Raw genomic sequence first — 12,418 nt, 5'->3', positions numbered from 1 at the left:
GATTTGGAAATTCAGTTACTTGGGTTTCTAAAACAAAGTGACTGTTCGAATTCCATGTCAAGCCGACCAAGGACGGGTGTGGAATTGGCAAGCTGTATGCCTAGGGAATTCCAGGTACATATTGTGTTTTTTTTTATGAGCTAACGAGAGCATGTGTTTACTAATTGTGTCAGATATGCACTACAATGGGCCATGGTTCATTCGTGCAATTTGTTTGCATACCGCTGTAGCACGTGGCTTTAAATATTCTTTAACTCTTCGAACGAGTCGAGGGTTAAGAGGGGGCGATGTTTGTACCCTATTCAAAATGGCGTACGTGCGTATCACACGAGGCTTATAATGGAAGCTTAATTCCGATTTATTATAGAAAGCGGTCGGTTTATCAAGGAAACCGGTGTGTTTGTTTTGGAAAACCACATGACTTATTGGGAAGCTTGGATTTGGTTTATTATGGAAACCTGAAGGTCTATTATGGAGACCCACCTGGCTTAATATGGAAGCCCAAATCGGTTTATGGTAGGAACCCGCCTAACTTATTATTGAAGCCCAAAGGGTCATGGATAAGAAGATCTTAATAAAAGAGGTTAAGATCTTCATGGAATAATTATTAAATATTGTTTAAGATAAATCCTGATGGAAAGAGGATAGTTATCTTAAGTAGTAATAATTATTATTCAAGATAATAACTATTAGGATAAATGAGTATTATGATAAATATTAGGGTTTATCATGAACCTGGTTATTTTTTGGGATTTATACAGATGAGGGGAGTTATTAGGATAACTATCGAAACCCTAAAGCTACATCTATTCCTGCCTATATATAGAGGCTAAATCTCAACACAAAAGGTACAAAATACTATTCTTTTCACCACAATATACTTGCATAGAACATCCGCTGACTTTAGCATCAGAGTGTTTTTGCAGGTACCCCCACCACTTTGATCAATTCTTTAGAGATTCTTCGTCAACGGCAACGATTGGATCAACCTTCCCGCATCTCGAAGATTGTTGGAGTGAATATTTTTGCACCAACAATGATGTTGAAATCGGAAATAACCTGGTTGAGGGCAGGGAAGGCATCCCATTCTGATAGTCCCCATGTGTAATTATCTTGAACCTATTTTCTCGTGGAAGATGTGCTTCTGCTGCATTCATTGGTAAGGTGGTGACTGCGTTTAAGCTTCTAAACATGAAGGAGGCTTCAGTCCCCAAGTGTAGCCTACTTTAATTGCATCGCCTTGAATCCATGCCTATAGGATTTGATACATTCTTATCATACTCTCCTGGATGTGATGCTGGGATGCTTGGAATATCACATGGACAAAACATTCTGGATAACGAAGAGGTAGAAGTGAGGGAGTTATGTCGTTAATCGTGGCTCCCTATGTCTCTTCAATAAAAATGTTTCAGTCGCGTCTCTGGAGTTATCTCATGAATGCTTGATTGTCATCGGGAATGGACCGTGATGAGCAGTCCCCAGTCGCACTTCTCTTTGGTTACTAAAGTTGTTTTCTCTGAGTAGGCTTGGGATCCGCCGCGGACTCGTAAAGTGTTGCAGGCGCCTTTTAGATAGAGAGATGATGATATTATTACGTCACACCTTTGAAAGGTGGATGACCTTGTTGTGGCTATGATTTTTGGTTGGTCGTGTCTTATGAGCTTTAACAGTGAAGGGATCCCGTGTAGAGCCTCAGTCCCCAAGTGTGGTTTACATGTTTCTATCTTGTATGGTCGGTGGGTTGACCATGATAAAGACATCATCTTGCATCCGTACTGGTGACTTTATTACTTCTTCCACGTGAAACTAAAACATGGAGAAGTATGGATTACCTTTGTAGTGGTTGTTGGTATGGTAAAGCTCTGACAAACGAGCAGCAACAGTTTTTGGTAGCAGATGTGATCGGAAGAGAATACATCATCGTGGTAACCAAAATAGGTTGGATGAAATTGCATGGGTGTCCATGGAAGCAAAGGGATTGGCTGGATGCGTAAGCGAGTAAACTTCCCACGGCCACGAGGTTTGGCGGGATGAATCAAAAAGTTTCCACAACTACGAACCTTGGCTGGCTATGATCACGATCCTTGACAGGGAGGAGTGTCGACTTCTGGAGAAAACGTTGAAGCGGAGCGACTCTTGAAGAGAAACGTTAAAGCGGCTTTTGGAGCGAAAAGTTGAAGCGGAACAGCTTCTGGGGCGAAACGTTGAAGAGGAGCGGCTTCTGGAGGTAAGACGTTGAAGCGGCTCCTGGAGCGAAACGTTGAAGCGGAGCGGCTTCTAGAGAGAACGTTAAAGTGGAGCAGCTTCTGGAGCGAAAAGTAGAAGCGCCCCCTGGAGCAAAGTTCGAAGCGCCAACGCAACACAACTGAGAGCTTGAAAATATATCTCGGCGCTGCACCTTGGAAAAATAAAAAGTCTCACACACATGTTCCGTCATAGATTACATGGTTTTGTGAACAGAGTCCCCAGAAAGCATTAATGCATAACTCCACCAATTGATGTTCGGTCACATTTGGCTTATGACAATCTAAAGCCCCGAATTCTGAATCCCTTGACTAATCATTCAGATGTTCATTGTTTCGCTCCTTTTGAGTTGTGGCCATGTCTGTCTGAGCCTTAACAAAAACTTCTTGTATTTCCATCAAATCAGCAATGGTAATAAGGGATCGGATTCCTCTGGCTCCCCCAGTCTCGGCTCTGGTGACTGTTGGTGGTGTCACACTTGAAGGAGCATTTTCCGCGGCAGCAACTCTGGCTCTGGTAACCGAAGGTGTAACGCCTGAAAGAAAATTCTCCGCGCTGCTGGTGTTGACAGGTGGCGTATTAACGCTATTAGAAGGGACGCCAATACCGAGAATAATTTTTGTGCTAGTGCTTTCAGGGTTTGTTGCTGATCCGGACCTGAGTTCTACCATCTTGAGATCGGGATTGGAAAAAGTGAAATTGGAAATTGGTATTGCAACCGAGAGATTAATCTCCCACTGTGGTCGCCAATTGTTTGTGGGTGAAAACCGTTTCTGTTGATTTTGGTAATTTCGGGTGTGTGGGTGAGAAATGAGTCTAAACCCTAAGCAATGTACTGCAAGGGAGTACTTTTGATTCAAGGGATCAATCTGTACAATCCTAGCCTAAACCAAGAAATGGTCGTTCCAGGCTTGCTTCGGTCACAAAGTGAAGGAGAAGGGTTGGTCTTAGGGAGGGAAGCGAAGAGAGTGTTGAGACCATAATAGTTGATTCTGAAGTTGTGGTTGTTTATGACTTGTATCTGAAAGTAGAACTGGCGAGCAGACTGAAAAGCTACCAGGTGATTTCCAGATACTGTGATGTTGCCGACCAAAACTTGTTGCTTGGTGAAAATAGGTGAAGCCTATTTATACAAGTCATATTGAAACGTACCCTGGTCTCGTAGGAAGTGGAAACGATTGAGTGGTGGAAGAATGGAGTAACGTGTAACCGTCAGACGTTATGCTTCCATGATGAGGGAAGTGAATTCGTGTAACCGTCAGCCATTACTCTTCCATGATGAAGGAAATGAATTGTTTACACCGTTACTTTTTACCACCACTAATTGTCCTACTTCATGACACTCTCTTGTAACTGGCGCATTGCATGCCTCACGCTGTAAACCGCCAGACCAATACCCTGATGAGTATCCCCCAATTTGTGACATGTTTGATGTCTCGAGTGTTTTCGTGGAAAACGTGTAACAGGTTGCTATGTGTGGCAAGTCAAAGTCAAGAGACTTTACCATAGGAAAATAACATATGATGCTATTAGGTTTGCCTTGGTCGGCCGGCTAAAACTTTCCACAAGTCCGTCAGTTCAGTGGCGAACTTGGATGGCTGAGATTGCATCTCATGAGGAAGAATGGTCATTGATTATGGCCGCATCTTTTTGTATAGCGAAGTGGCGCCATTGGCATAGTAGCGCTTGGTGGAGCCATAGCATGGCGGCATGCCAGTGGCGTAGCCGTGGCGTGGCGGCATGCCAATGGCGTATCCGTGGCGTGGCGGCATGCTAGTCGCCGTGGCGTGGCGGCATGCTAGTCGTCGTGGCCTGGAGGCATGCCAGTGGCGTTTTGGCACGGCCACGTCCGTGGAGTTGTAGCATGGCCAAAGCTAATATTTGGCTCCGTGGCCAAAATTTGAGCTTGGCGGCGTGGCCAAGGCTAATATTTGCCTCCGTGGAAGAAATAGGGCTTGGCGGCGTGGCCAAGGCTTGGTTTTGGCGTCGTGGTAAGAATTAGGGTTTGACGGCGTGACCAAGGCTAAGATTTGGCGTCGTGGAAGAATTAGGGATTGGCGGCGTGGCCAAGGCTTGGTGTCGGGCCCACATGTGGCGTGGCAACATTGGCCATGTTTCCATATCAATCCCATTGCTCTGGGAAACATTATTTGGCTTTGGTAGCAACTTGCCCAAATTAGGGTTTGGCATGTCGAAACCCTAATTAGTGCATGCGGCATGCGGCCGCGGCATGGCGGTACTTTTGTGCAAATGACGTTATGGCTATGCCCAAGGAACTATGGCAAGGCCATAGTGTGGAAACGGCCACAAGAGTAGAAATTGTCGTGGGTGGCTATTTATGGCAGGTTGCCACGAAGTAGCATGTTGGCATGTTACCGCGGCAAAGTGGCATGTTACCGCGGTAGAGTAGCATGTTAACATGCCGATAAATATGTCTGTTGCGGTAGGGCGCGTTTGTCTTGCCAGTTAGCATAGTGGCGCGACAGGGTGCGTTTGGACTTTAATGTATGGTGTAAAGTTTAAAGCAACTTGATTGGCCACGAAAAGGGGGTCGGCCAAACATAAGGCGCGGATACACTTCTGGTGAGAGTGTGGCGGCTTTAGAGCGGCATGATTGGTCGATGGGAAGTGGGTCCGTCAAGTATGGTCCCAGCCACAACTTATGTGCGTGTGACGAGTTTAAAGAGACCTGATTGGTCGAGGGAAATAGGGTCGGTTAAGGATGGGGCGTGGCTAGGGGCGCCAGCTGGCCTAAGGCATGGCCACGCCTCTCTTTGCTGCTGCGGTTCCCTGTTTTTTCTGATTCTGGGCGAGGTTTTGCACCTGCTAATCCATGGAGGATTAATTACCTAGTTTGCGTAGGCTTAATTTTGACAAAAAAGGTCCAGTATGCTGCGCGAGGCGCGAAACCCTAACTTCTGCGAGTTAGTAAGGTTTGGTATACCGCGCGAGGCGCAAAACGCTAACTTATGCAAGTTAGTAAGGTGTTGTATAATGCGCGAGGCGCGAAACCCTAACTTCTGCAAGTTAGTCAGGTCTGATATAATGCGCGAGGTCTGGTATAATGCGCGAGGCGCGAAACCCTAACTTCTGCAAGTTAGTTAGGACAATTGATTAAATTCAATGTGTTGACACAGAATTCTTTTAAGTTCATTGCCAGAGAGCAGCATGCTTTTCTGATTTGAATACCTTATGCAAAGACCTTATCCTTGATACTTGGAGATTCGTGCTACTCTGCTGCGAGTGAACACAAATCGTCATGCCATATCAACATTAAGAGTTCAGTCGGAGAACATAACATAGAAGGCATTTAGAGAAACTTATATTAAGTGAATATGCGCGAGGCGCCGAAATTTACATAACATCTGGGATGGTTGCTACATTCGCCAGTCTGGATAAATTTCATGTAAATACATTGAATTGATCAATAAATATATCGGTGGAGAGGTTAGCACTCACAGCACTATTTCCTTGCAGAGTGACGTCACATCAGATGCAAGGTTTTACGATTTTAACCCTAAGCTAAAAACCACCATCAACACCTTCGTCTCAGACTTTGTGATTCCTCAAGATAGATACCTGAAAACTGATCTTAATTGATCTTTGAAGATTGTTCTTAAGAGGTGTTTAAGCATCTTGGCTGCTCTTCGAAAGTCGTAAGTTCCGGATTTGTGAGGTTTTCTAGCTTTATTTATTGCAAAAAAATTTCCTCACCTTGATCTTTGATCTAAACAGGTTTATTTATTAGAGGCAGATTGGTATCAAAAGTATTGACTTCAGCTGAAGCAACTCTTAGGCTGTAAAGGATGTCAGCTAAGGGAATCAATTGGGTATATCTTTGTGAGGTTCAAGAGACGTAAGGAGCACGGATGTAACTGAATCGCTTGGAGGGTGGATTCAGTCTCAACTACATTCCAATCTGAAGTCTGATAGTATGCTAGTGTCTGTAGCGGCTTAATACAATTTGGTGTTCAAATCTGAACGAGGTCCCAGAATTTTTCTGTAGTTGCGGTTTCCTTGTTAAAAAAACTTCTGGTGTCTTGTGTTTTTCCTTTTCAGCATTATATTGTTTATCTTTATTATTGGATTTACGCAAGTTGTACGTATTCAATCTTAGTAGATATGTTCATCTAATTGTAATCAATTACGAGACTCGTTTCTTATAGATTCGTATCTTGAAAGATATATAACAAGTTTAATTACTTGGCAGAATTCCAATTGGATTATTTGGATACAACTAGATTGATCTTGGATATTGATTTTTGAGATCGTCCAAGTACTCTTCTTAACAATCAGGTTCGCGGACTCTCTGTCTATGCATATTTATTGAGAAGAGGTAAAGATATTAACTTTATATATATATATTGTTAAGGATCATTCAGTTGGTCTAATTGCAATTGTATTTGGCTTTGTCCATACAGGTAGGCGAATGAAAATTTTGGTGGTGTACTTGGTACCCCTGCGTTTTGAGAGGTGATGTATCTTTTTTTCAATAACGCATCTTAAGGGCCGCACTATTTCCTCATGGTGAAATTCGGGACAAGATGCATCACTTTACTAAGTGTGCATCACAATTTTGGGGGCATGAGTGCATTAATATTTGTATCCATGAATACAGAACATATGCTCGAAATGATGCTTCATCTCCTTCAATGACGCATATTAGATTATGTGTCATGCGAAAAATATGGGTGTTACATAATTACACCCTTTAAAAAACTTCGTCCTGAAGTTCAAAATAGAAGCTTTCCTCCGCCTGGAACTAGATTCATAAGCATTGGGCTGGTACATCCGGTACCCAGTTCGCACCGTTGAAGTTCAAAATAGAAGCTTTCCTCCGCCTGGAACTAGATTCATAAGCATTGGGCTGGTACATCCGGTACCCAGTTCGCACCGTTAGATTATTTTCCGGAACTAGATTCAGCCATTTACGGCTTGTTGCAGCTTCCTTTGTAGTTACGGTTTATTGCAGCTTGTAAAAGCAGGTTTTAATCCAGTTCGTTTATATACCCAGTACACTACATCTTTCTAAACCGGAACCAATTGTTAGTTTCTGGTTCTAATCGAAGCCATCGAAGAGTCAAACAGTCATCAGAATCAAATTCAAAACACCCCACAGAACTTCTCCAGTCTTCTTGAACCAGAAAAACAGAAGAAAAATGGAAGAATTAGATTCCAATCACACCCTTGAAACTCCATCATCATCATCATATCAGAATCGAATCAAACTCAACGTTGGTGGTAAAATTTTCGAAACCACAATCTCAACACTCCAATCAGGCGGTCCGGATTCACTCTTATCAGCTCTTTCTTCACGGCTTAATCCCAACCCTAACCCGAACCCTGTTTTTATAGACAGAGATCCGGAGATCTTCTCAACTCTTCTTTCTCTGCTCCGATCGAATCGTCTTCCTTCAACATATCGCCGGTATACTAAACAAGAATTATGCGAAGAAGCTGTTTATTACGGGATCGAAAATCAATTAAAATCAGCGTTATTACCGCCTTCATTATTAGGGATCGATTGTTCGATTGTTGAAACGATAAAACCTGCTGCCGAGGGTTTTCCGAGTAGTTTTACAGCGGGAGCCGGAGATGGTTCCGTTTGGATAGCACATGGTGGTCAGATATCTGGTTATGATTGGAATTTGATACATACGGGGACTGTAAGAAGTCATTTTGAAGATATTAGTTCGATTCGTCGAGTTTGGTCTGAAATCGTTGCTGTTGGGTCTGAAATTGATTCAGGTCTTCATTTGTATGATGTTTCATGTGGTAAACATGTAGGTGCTGTTGAATGGACTGATAAATCTGATCCAAGAATTTATAAGAGTCGTGTTTTCGCCATTACTGATTCAACTGACTCGATTTACGGTTCATTGAAATGTTCACATGGTGAAAATTGTGTTCTTCAGATTGATAAAAATACGCTTCAAGTGGTGTCGGAGATTGGTCGTCAGTCTGGTAACTCAGCAAAGAGTTTTGTTCCTGGGAAGCTGATGTATGTGCCGCAACTCGGCATGATTGTTGGAAGTGCAGTGACTTGTGGCGCATTTGGGTATTCAGGGTACATTAGAATTTGGGATCCAAGGTCTGGTAATGAGGTTTGGGAAACGAATGAGCCGGGTTCGGGACGGAGCAGTAGGTTTGGGGATTCGTTTGCGGACGTGGATGTGGATGTTGATGAGTTAACGATGTCTAAAGTTTGTTCGAAATCAGGTGATGTCGCAATTGCGGATTTGCGGAAACTGACGGATGATCCGTGGGTGTATTTGGAAGAAAAGAATGCTAGTTTGAGAAGCTCAAGAGGTGGTGGAGGTGAAGAAGGGGATAATATGGTGATTCATTGTTATAAGAAACAAGTGTTTTTGAGTAGAGAAGGTGATTTAGAAGTATGGTCAAGTGTGAATCAGAAAGAAGAAGAAAACAGGGAATTGGACAAATGGTATTACAGGAGGAACTATATGGGCAATAGTACCAAGGAACATGAATTGAGTAGTAGTAATAAAGGGATTGTAAAGAGAATTGAAGGTGGTGGTGATAGGTTATTTGTTAACAGAGAAGGTGTTGAGGGAGTTGAAGTATGGGAAAGCTCCAATTTTTCCAAGAAGGTTGCAGTTTTGTGATACCACAGGTACATGTTACCTTTTGAAATTGAGTTGTTCAATTTTGTCAAAGTTTCATCTCTATTATGTATAGATTTTTCCTACTGTTTATAATTTTTGAGACTGGATTGTAGTTCAACAATGTTTTACAGCAACTGGCATGAACTACCTTATGGCACAGTGGCTTTGGCTTCCGGCTTAGTACTTGGGCGGGGAATTTGAATGTAAAGAGAAAAATGCAAACAAGATCGTTCCTATGAATCCTATTATAATTATCATGGTAAGAAGAGTACCACTCCTGTTTTTATCTTCTTGTCAATTGCTACACTTGGAAAGTATCTATGTAAATGACTAGACCATCAGAGATGAGTAAAAGGGTGTGTTTTACTGCCACGGTTTCAAGTTTATGACCAATCAATTCCCCAGTAGTCCTTGAGACTTGAGAGAACACCCATGTCATGTTTAGTATTTGGTTTGGAAAACAGAGGTTTGACGGACGAAAATGGCTCGATTTAGAATTGCTTTTGCCCCTAGATCGGCCTCTCTTACGCGAGTCTGGCGAAAAATTCAAAAACCCTCTGCTACAGCTGAATCGGTTAATACCGTTAGTCACTTGAATGACACGGTGGATTCTGCTTCTGATATGGACATTGATGTGGACATACCTCTTCCACCTGCATTCAAACTCTCATTAACAGAAACCGAACCTGTTGTGTGAAGAATCTGTTCTAATTACACCTTCCTCAACACAGCCTAAAAATCTTCAACCTCTTCAATACCTTACAAACCTCAACCACAACCCATAAGCCCAACCCAATCCCAACTTTTCATCTCACCCAAATCCCATTGTTCTGACATGTGTATTTCAAGCTCATCTCATTAACCCTCACACTCAACTTTTCAGCTCTCGTTCCACACAAAAAATCAACAGATCATAAAACGTATCCATATTCTTACATGGGTTATCGATGAAGTCAACAAACTCTTTGATATGGGTATCAGATTAGGTATTAGTTTCATGTCAATGCCTCAACATTCAAAACATTACTTGGCAATCAAGGTATCCAGTAATGGTCCCATTATAAAACCTGTACCCATTCTTCCGTTGAAGAAGATGTTGTCGTTCAAAAGCTTGATAGTAATAGATGGATTTGGTTAGGGCTGCACAACGGGTAGGGTGGGTAGGATATGGCCTATAACCGCCACCCTACCCGTTTACTGGCGGTTAAGAAAAAATTTACCCGCCACCCTACCCACCATTAAACGGATAAGATCCTATCCAACCCATTTTCTGGCGGGTTAGGTAGGGTAGGGTGCACGGGTATAACCGTTTTAGTTGCCTTCCAGAACTCCAAATGGTCATGCATTCATCTCCAAATTTCTTATTAAGATCAACAAGAACAAGAAAAGACGATTAAAACAATATAATGATACAACATTTATAGTGTTGGATCATTATGTAAAAATATCGCATGGTTTAAGATAATGATCGGATCTTTTTATGTTTTAAGCTTAGTTTTCTGCAGAAAATGTTTATGCGATTTTACTTTGATTTTCTAAACAAATTGACCAAACCCAGTTTGATTCAATGGCTGCAATACTGGTGGTGGGATAGGGTGGTAATCTAAGAAAGAGGGAAAACCAATCAAGTTTTTTGTATGATTAATTAAATGGATTTTCGGAAAGCCCACAAAATTTATCAGAACTCATCAAATCAAACTACTGCAATGAAGTAAGACCACCACCACCTCCACAATAATCTCTCTTTCGTCGTCATCTTCGATCCCACCCCCACCAAACCTATGATCATCATCCGTCATCAAACTCCAACCAACAGATTACATGATAAAAACAGAAAAGTTGCTAATTTTAGTGGAGTGGGTTGATTTTTTTTTTTACTCAACGGACATTAAGATCATTCAAACGGTTTACATTTTGATAACATAACAACGGAGGTAGAAAGGGCGGCACAACGGGTAGGGTGGGTAGGATATGGCCTATACCCGCCACTCTACCCGTTTACTGACGGTTAAGAAAAATTTTACCCGCCATCCTACCCGCCAAATAATGAATAGGGTAGAATACGGTTAAAAAACTGGCAGATAGGACAGGGTTGGCGGGTATGGATAGGGTATGTGCACCCCTAGATTTGGTGATGTTCCTATTCATGAACCTAAGCAAATATCCTTGCCACTTATGAGTGGAAATGGGTTGGCAGACACTTTCATGGTGCAAAAACTGATGAAGTTATCTGCTCTGTCAGATTCTTCAACACCTCCCTACCCTCAAGGTTTTGAAACCATCTCGCACTGAATTCTTAGATAATGCTAGATTAAGCTATACTGAAGACTCACACCAACACATCATCCAAAAAAGAATGAAGTCTAAATGCAAAATACTTGGTGTTTATGTTATAGATTTGGATACCTTTCAACCCAGAACAAGAGTAGCCAACACGATTAGGGGGGCCTAATGTTTCTTAATGAGTTTGGAAATACCCACTTGGAATGTTAGACGTCTTAAATCTATTGATAGAAGACTTGTTGTCAAAAAGATGATATTAAACAAATTTGTGGCTATCATAATTTAGGTTGGACTTCCCAACAATCTGTTGGAAGTTCAGGTGGTATGCTAACTCTCTGGGACAAGGATTTTGTGGAAGTCATTGACTCGAATATACTTTTTCATATCTTGTATCAAAAAAGCTGATAACTTTGAATGGGTTCTCACAAATGTGTATGGACCTGACAAACCTGCAGAGAGAGATGATTTTTGGGTTGAGCTTGACAATGCTTGCATATATTGGGACCTCCCATAGTGTCTTGGTGGTGATTTTAATGTCATCTTGAAGGGTGATGAAAAGAAAGGGTGCAAAAAGATCACTAATAGCATGAAAAACTTTTCTAAGTTCATAAACAATCATGATCTCATTGATCTTCTTATGAAATGTGTCAGATACGCTTGGTCTAATGGCTAAAGCTAGGCCTGCTTCTGATCATATTCAATTACTCCTAGATATCTCAGATCTTTCTTGGGGTCCTAGTCCTTTTAGGTTTGAAGCTATGTGGTTCTTGGAGAATGGTTTCCTTTAATTGTTGGAGGAGTGATGGCAGTCTTTCTGTTTTGCAGGTACACCTAGTACAGTCTTATGGCTAAAGTTGAAGGAACTTAAGCAGAAGTTGAAGACATGGAACAAGGAGGTGTTTGGTCTTACCAACATAAAACTGAACTTGATTCTAGCAAAAATCCAAGACATTGATAAGTTTGCAGAAGACAATATTTTGTCAGAAGAAGATGAAAACGTGGAGGTACCAAAATACACCACCAACTTTTTCTTAGGCAACCTGTTTGGACAAACTCAAATACAATTCCGAGAGTTCAATTTAATGAATCTCAATTAAGGAATAATATTTAGAGTTATATCTTTTTCTCCCATAATCAGAAAGTTTACAAAGACAAGTTCATGACTTGATTTATGTGTGAGAGTACTTGGACGATTCCAAAGATCAATATCCAAGAATCAATCAAGTCGTTTCCAACAAACAAGGATAGATGTTTATACTTTGATT

The 12,418-nt window shown here is 41.7% G+C and overlaps 1 protein-coding gene across 3 annotated transcripts; it reads left to right on the top strand.

Annotated features, from left to right (window-relative positions):
- Positions 1–7,340: 7,340 nt before the first annotated feature.
- On the top strand, positions 7,341–12,170 carry LOC113314238 (BTB/POZ domain-containing protein At3g09030-like). 3 transcript variants are annotated; one of them, XR_003342331.1, is made up of 3 exons: positions 7,342–8,878; positions 8,984–9,129; positions 11,979–12,170. XR_003342331.1 is itself a non-coding variant. In XM_026563021.1 (2 exons), exon 1 carries the CDS (start codon positions 7,404–7,406, stop codon positions 8,868–8,870), a length of 1,467 nt encoding a protein of 488 aa, XP_026418806.1. In that variant the 5' UTR covers positions 7,341–7,403; the 3' UTR covers positions 8,871–8,878; positions 9,031–9,242. The 3 variants fall into 3 exon arrangements, 2 of the variants coding, with proteins under 2 accessions (XP_026418806.1, XP_026418805.1); XM_026563021.1 differs by lacking the exon at positions 11,979–12,170 and having other exon boundaries at positions 7,341–8,878; positions 9,031–9,242; XM_026563020.1 differs by lacking the exon at positions 11,979–12,170 and having other exon boundaries at positions 7,341–8,878; positions 9,002–9,242.
- The last annotated feature ends 248 nt before the right edge of the window (positions 12,171–12,418 follow it).

Source organism: Papaver somniferum, chromosome 9 (genome assembly GCF_003573695.1).
Source record: "Papaver somniferum cultivar HN1 chromosome 9, ASM357369v1, whole genome shotgun sequence".
NCBI classification, from domain to species: Eukaryota; Viridiplantae; Streptophyta; class Magnoliopsida; order Ranunculales; family Papaveraceae; genus Papaver; species Papaver somniferum.
Note: the sequence above shows the minus strand (reverse complement) of the source record. Positions and strands in the feature narration are given on the sequence as shown.

What these genes read in the sequence shown, in the direction of transcription:
- LOC113314238 (XM_026563021.1), top strand. Translation starts at nt 7,404, where the DNA reads ATGGAAGAATTAGATTCCAATCACACCCTTGAAACTCCATCATCATCA.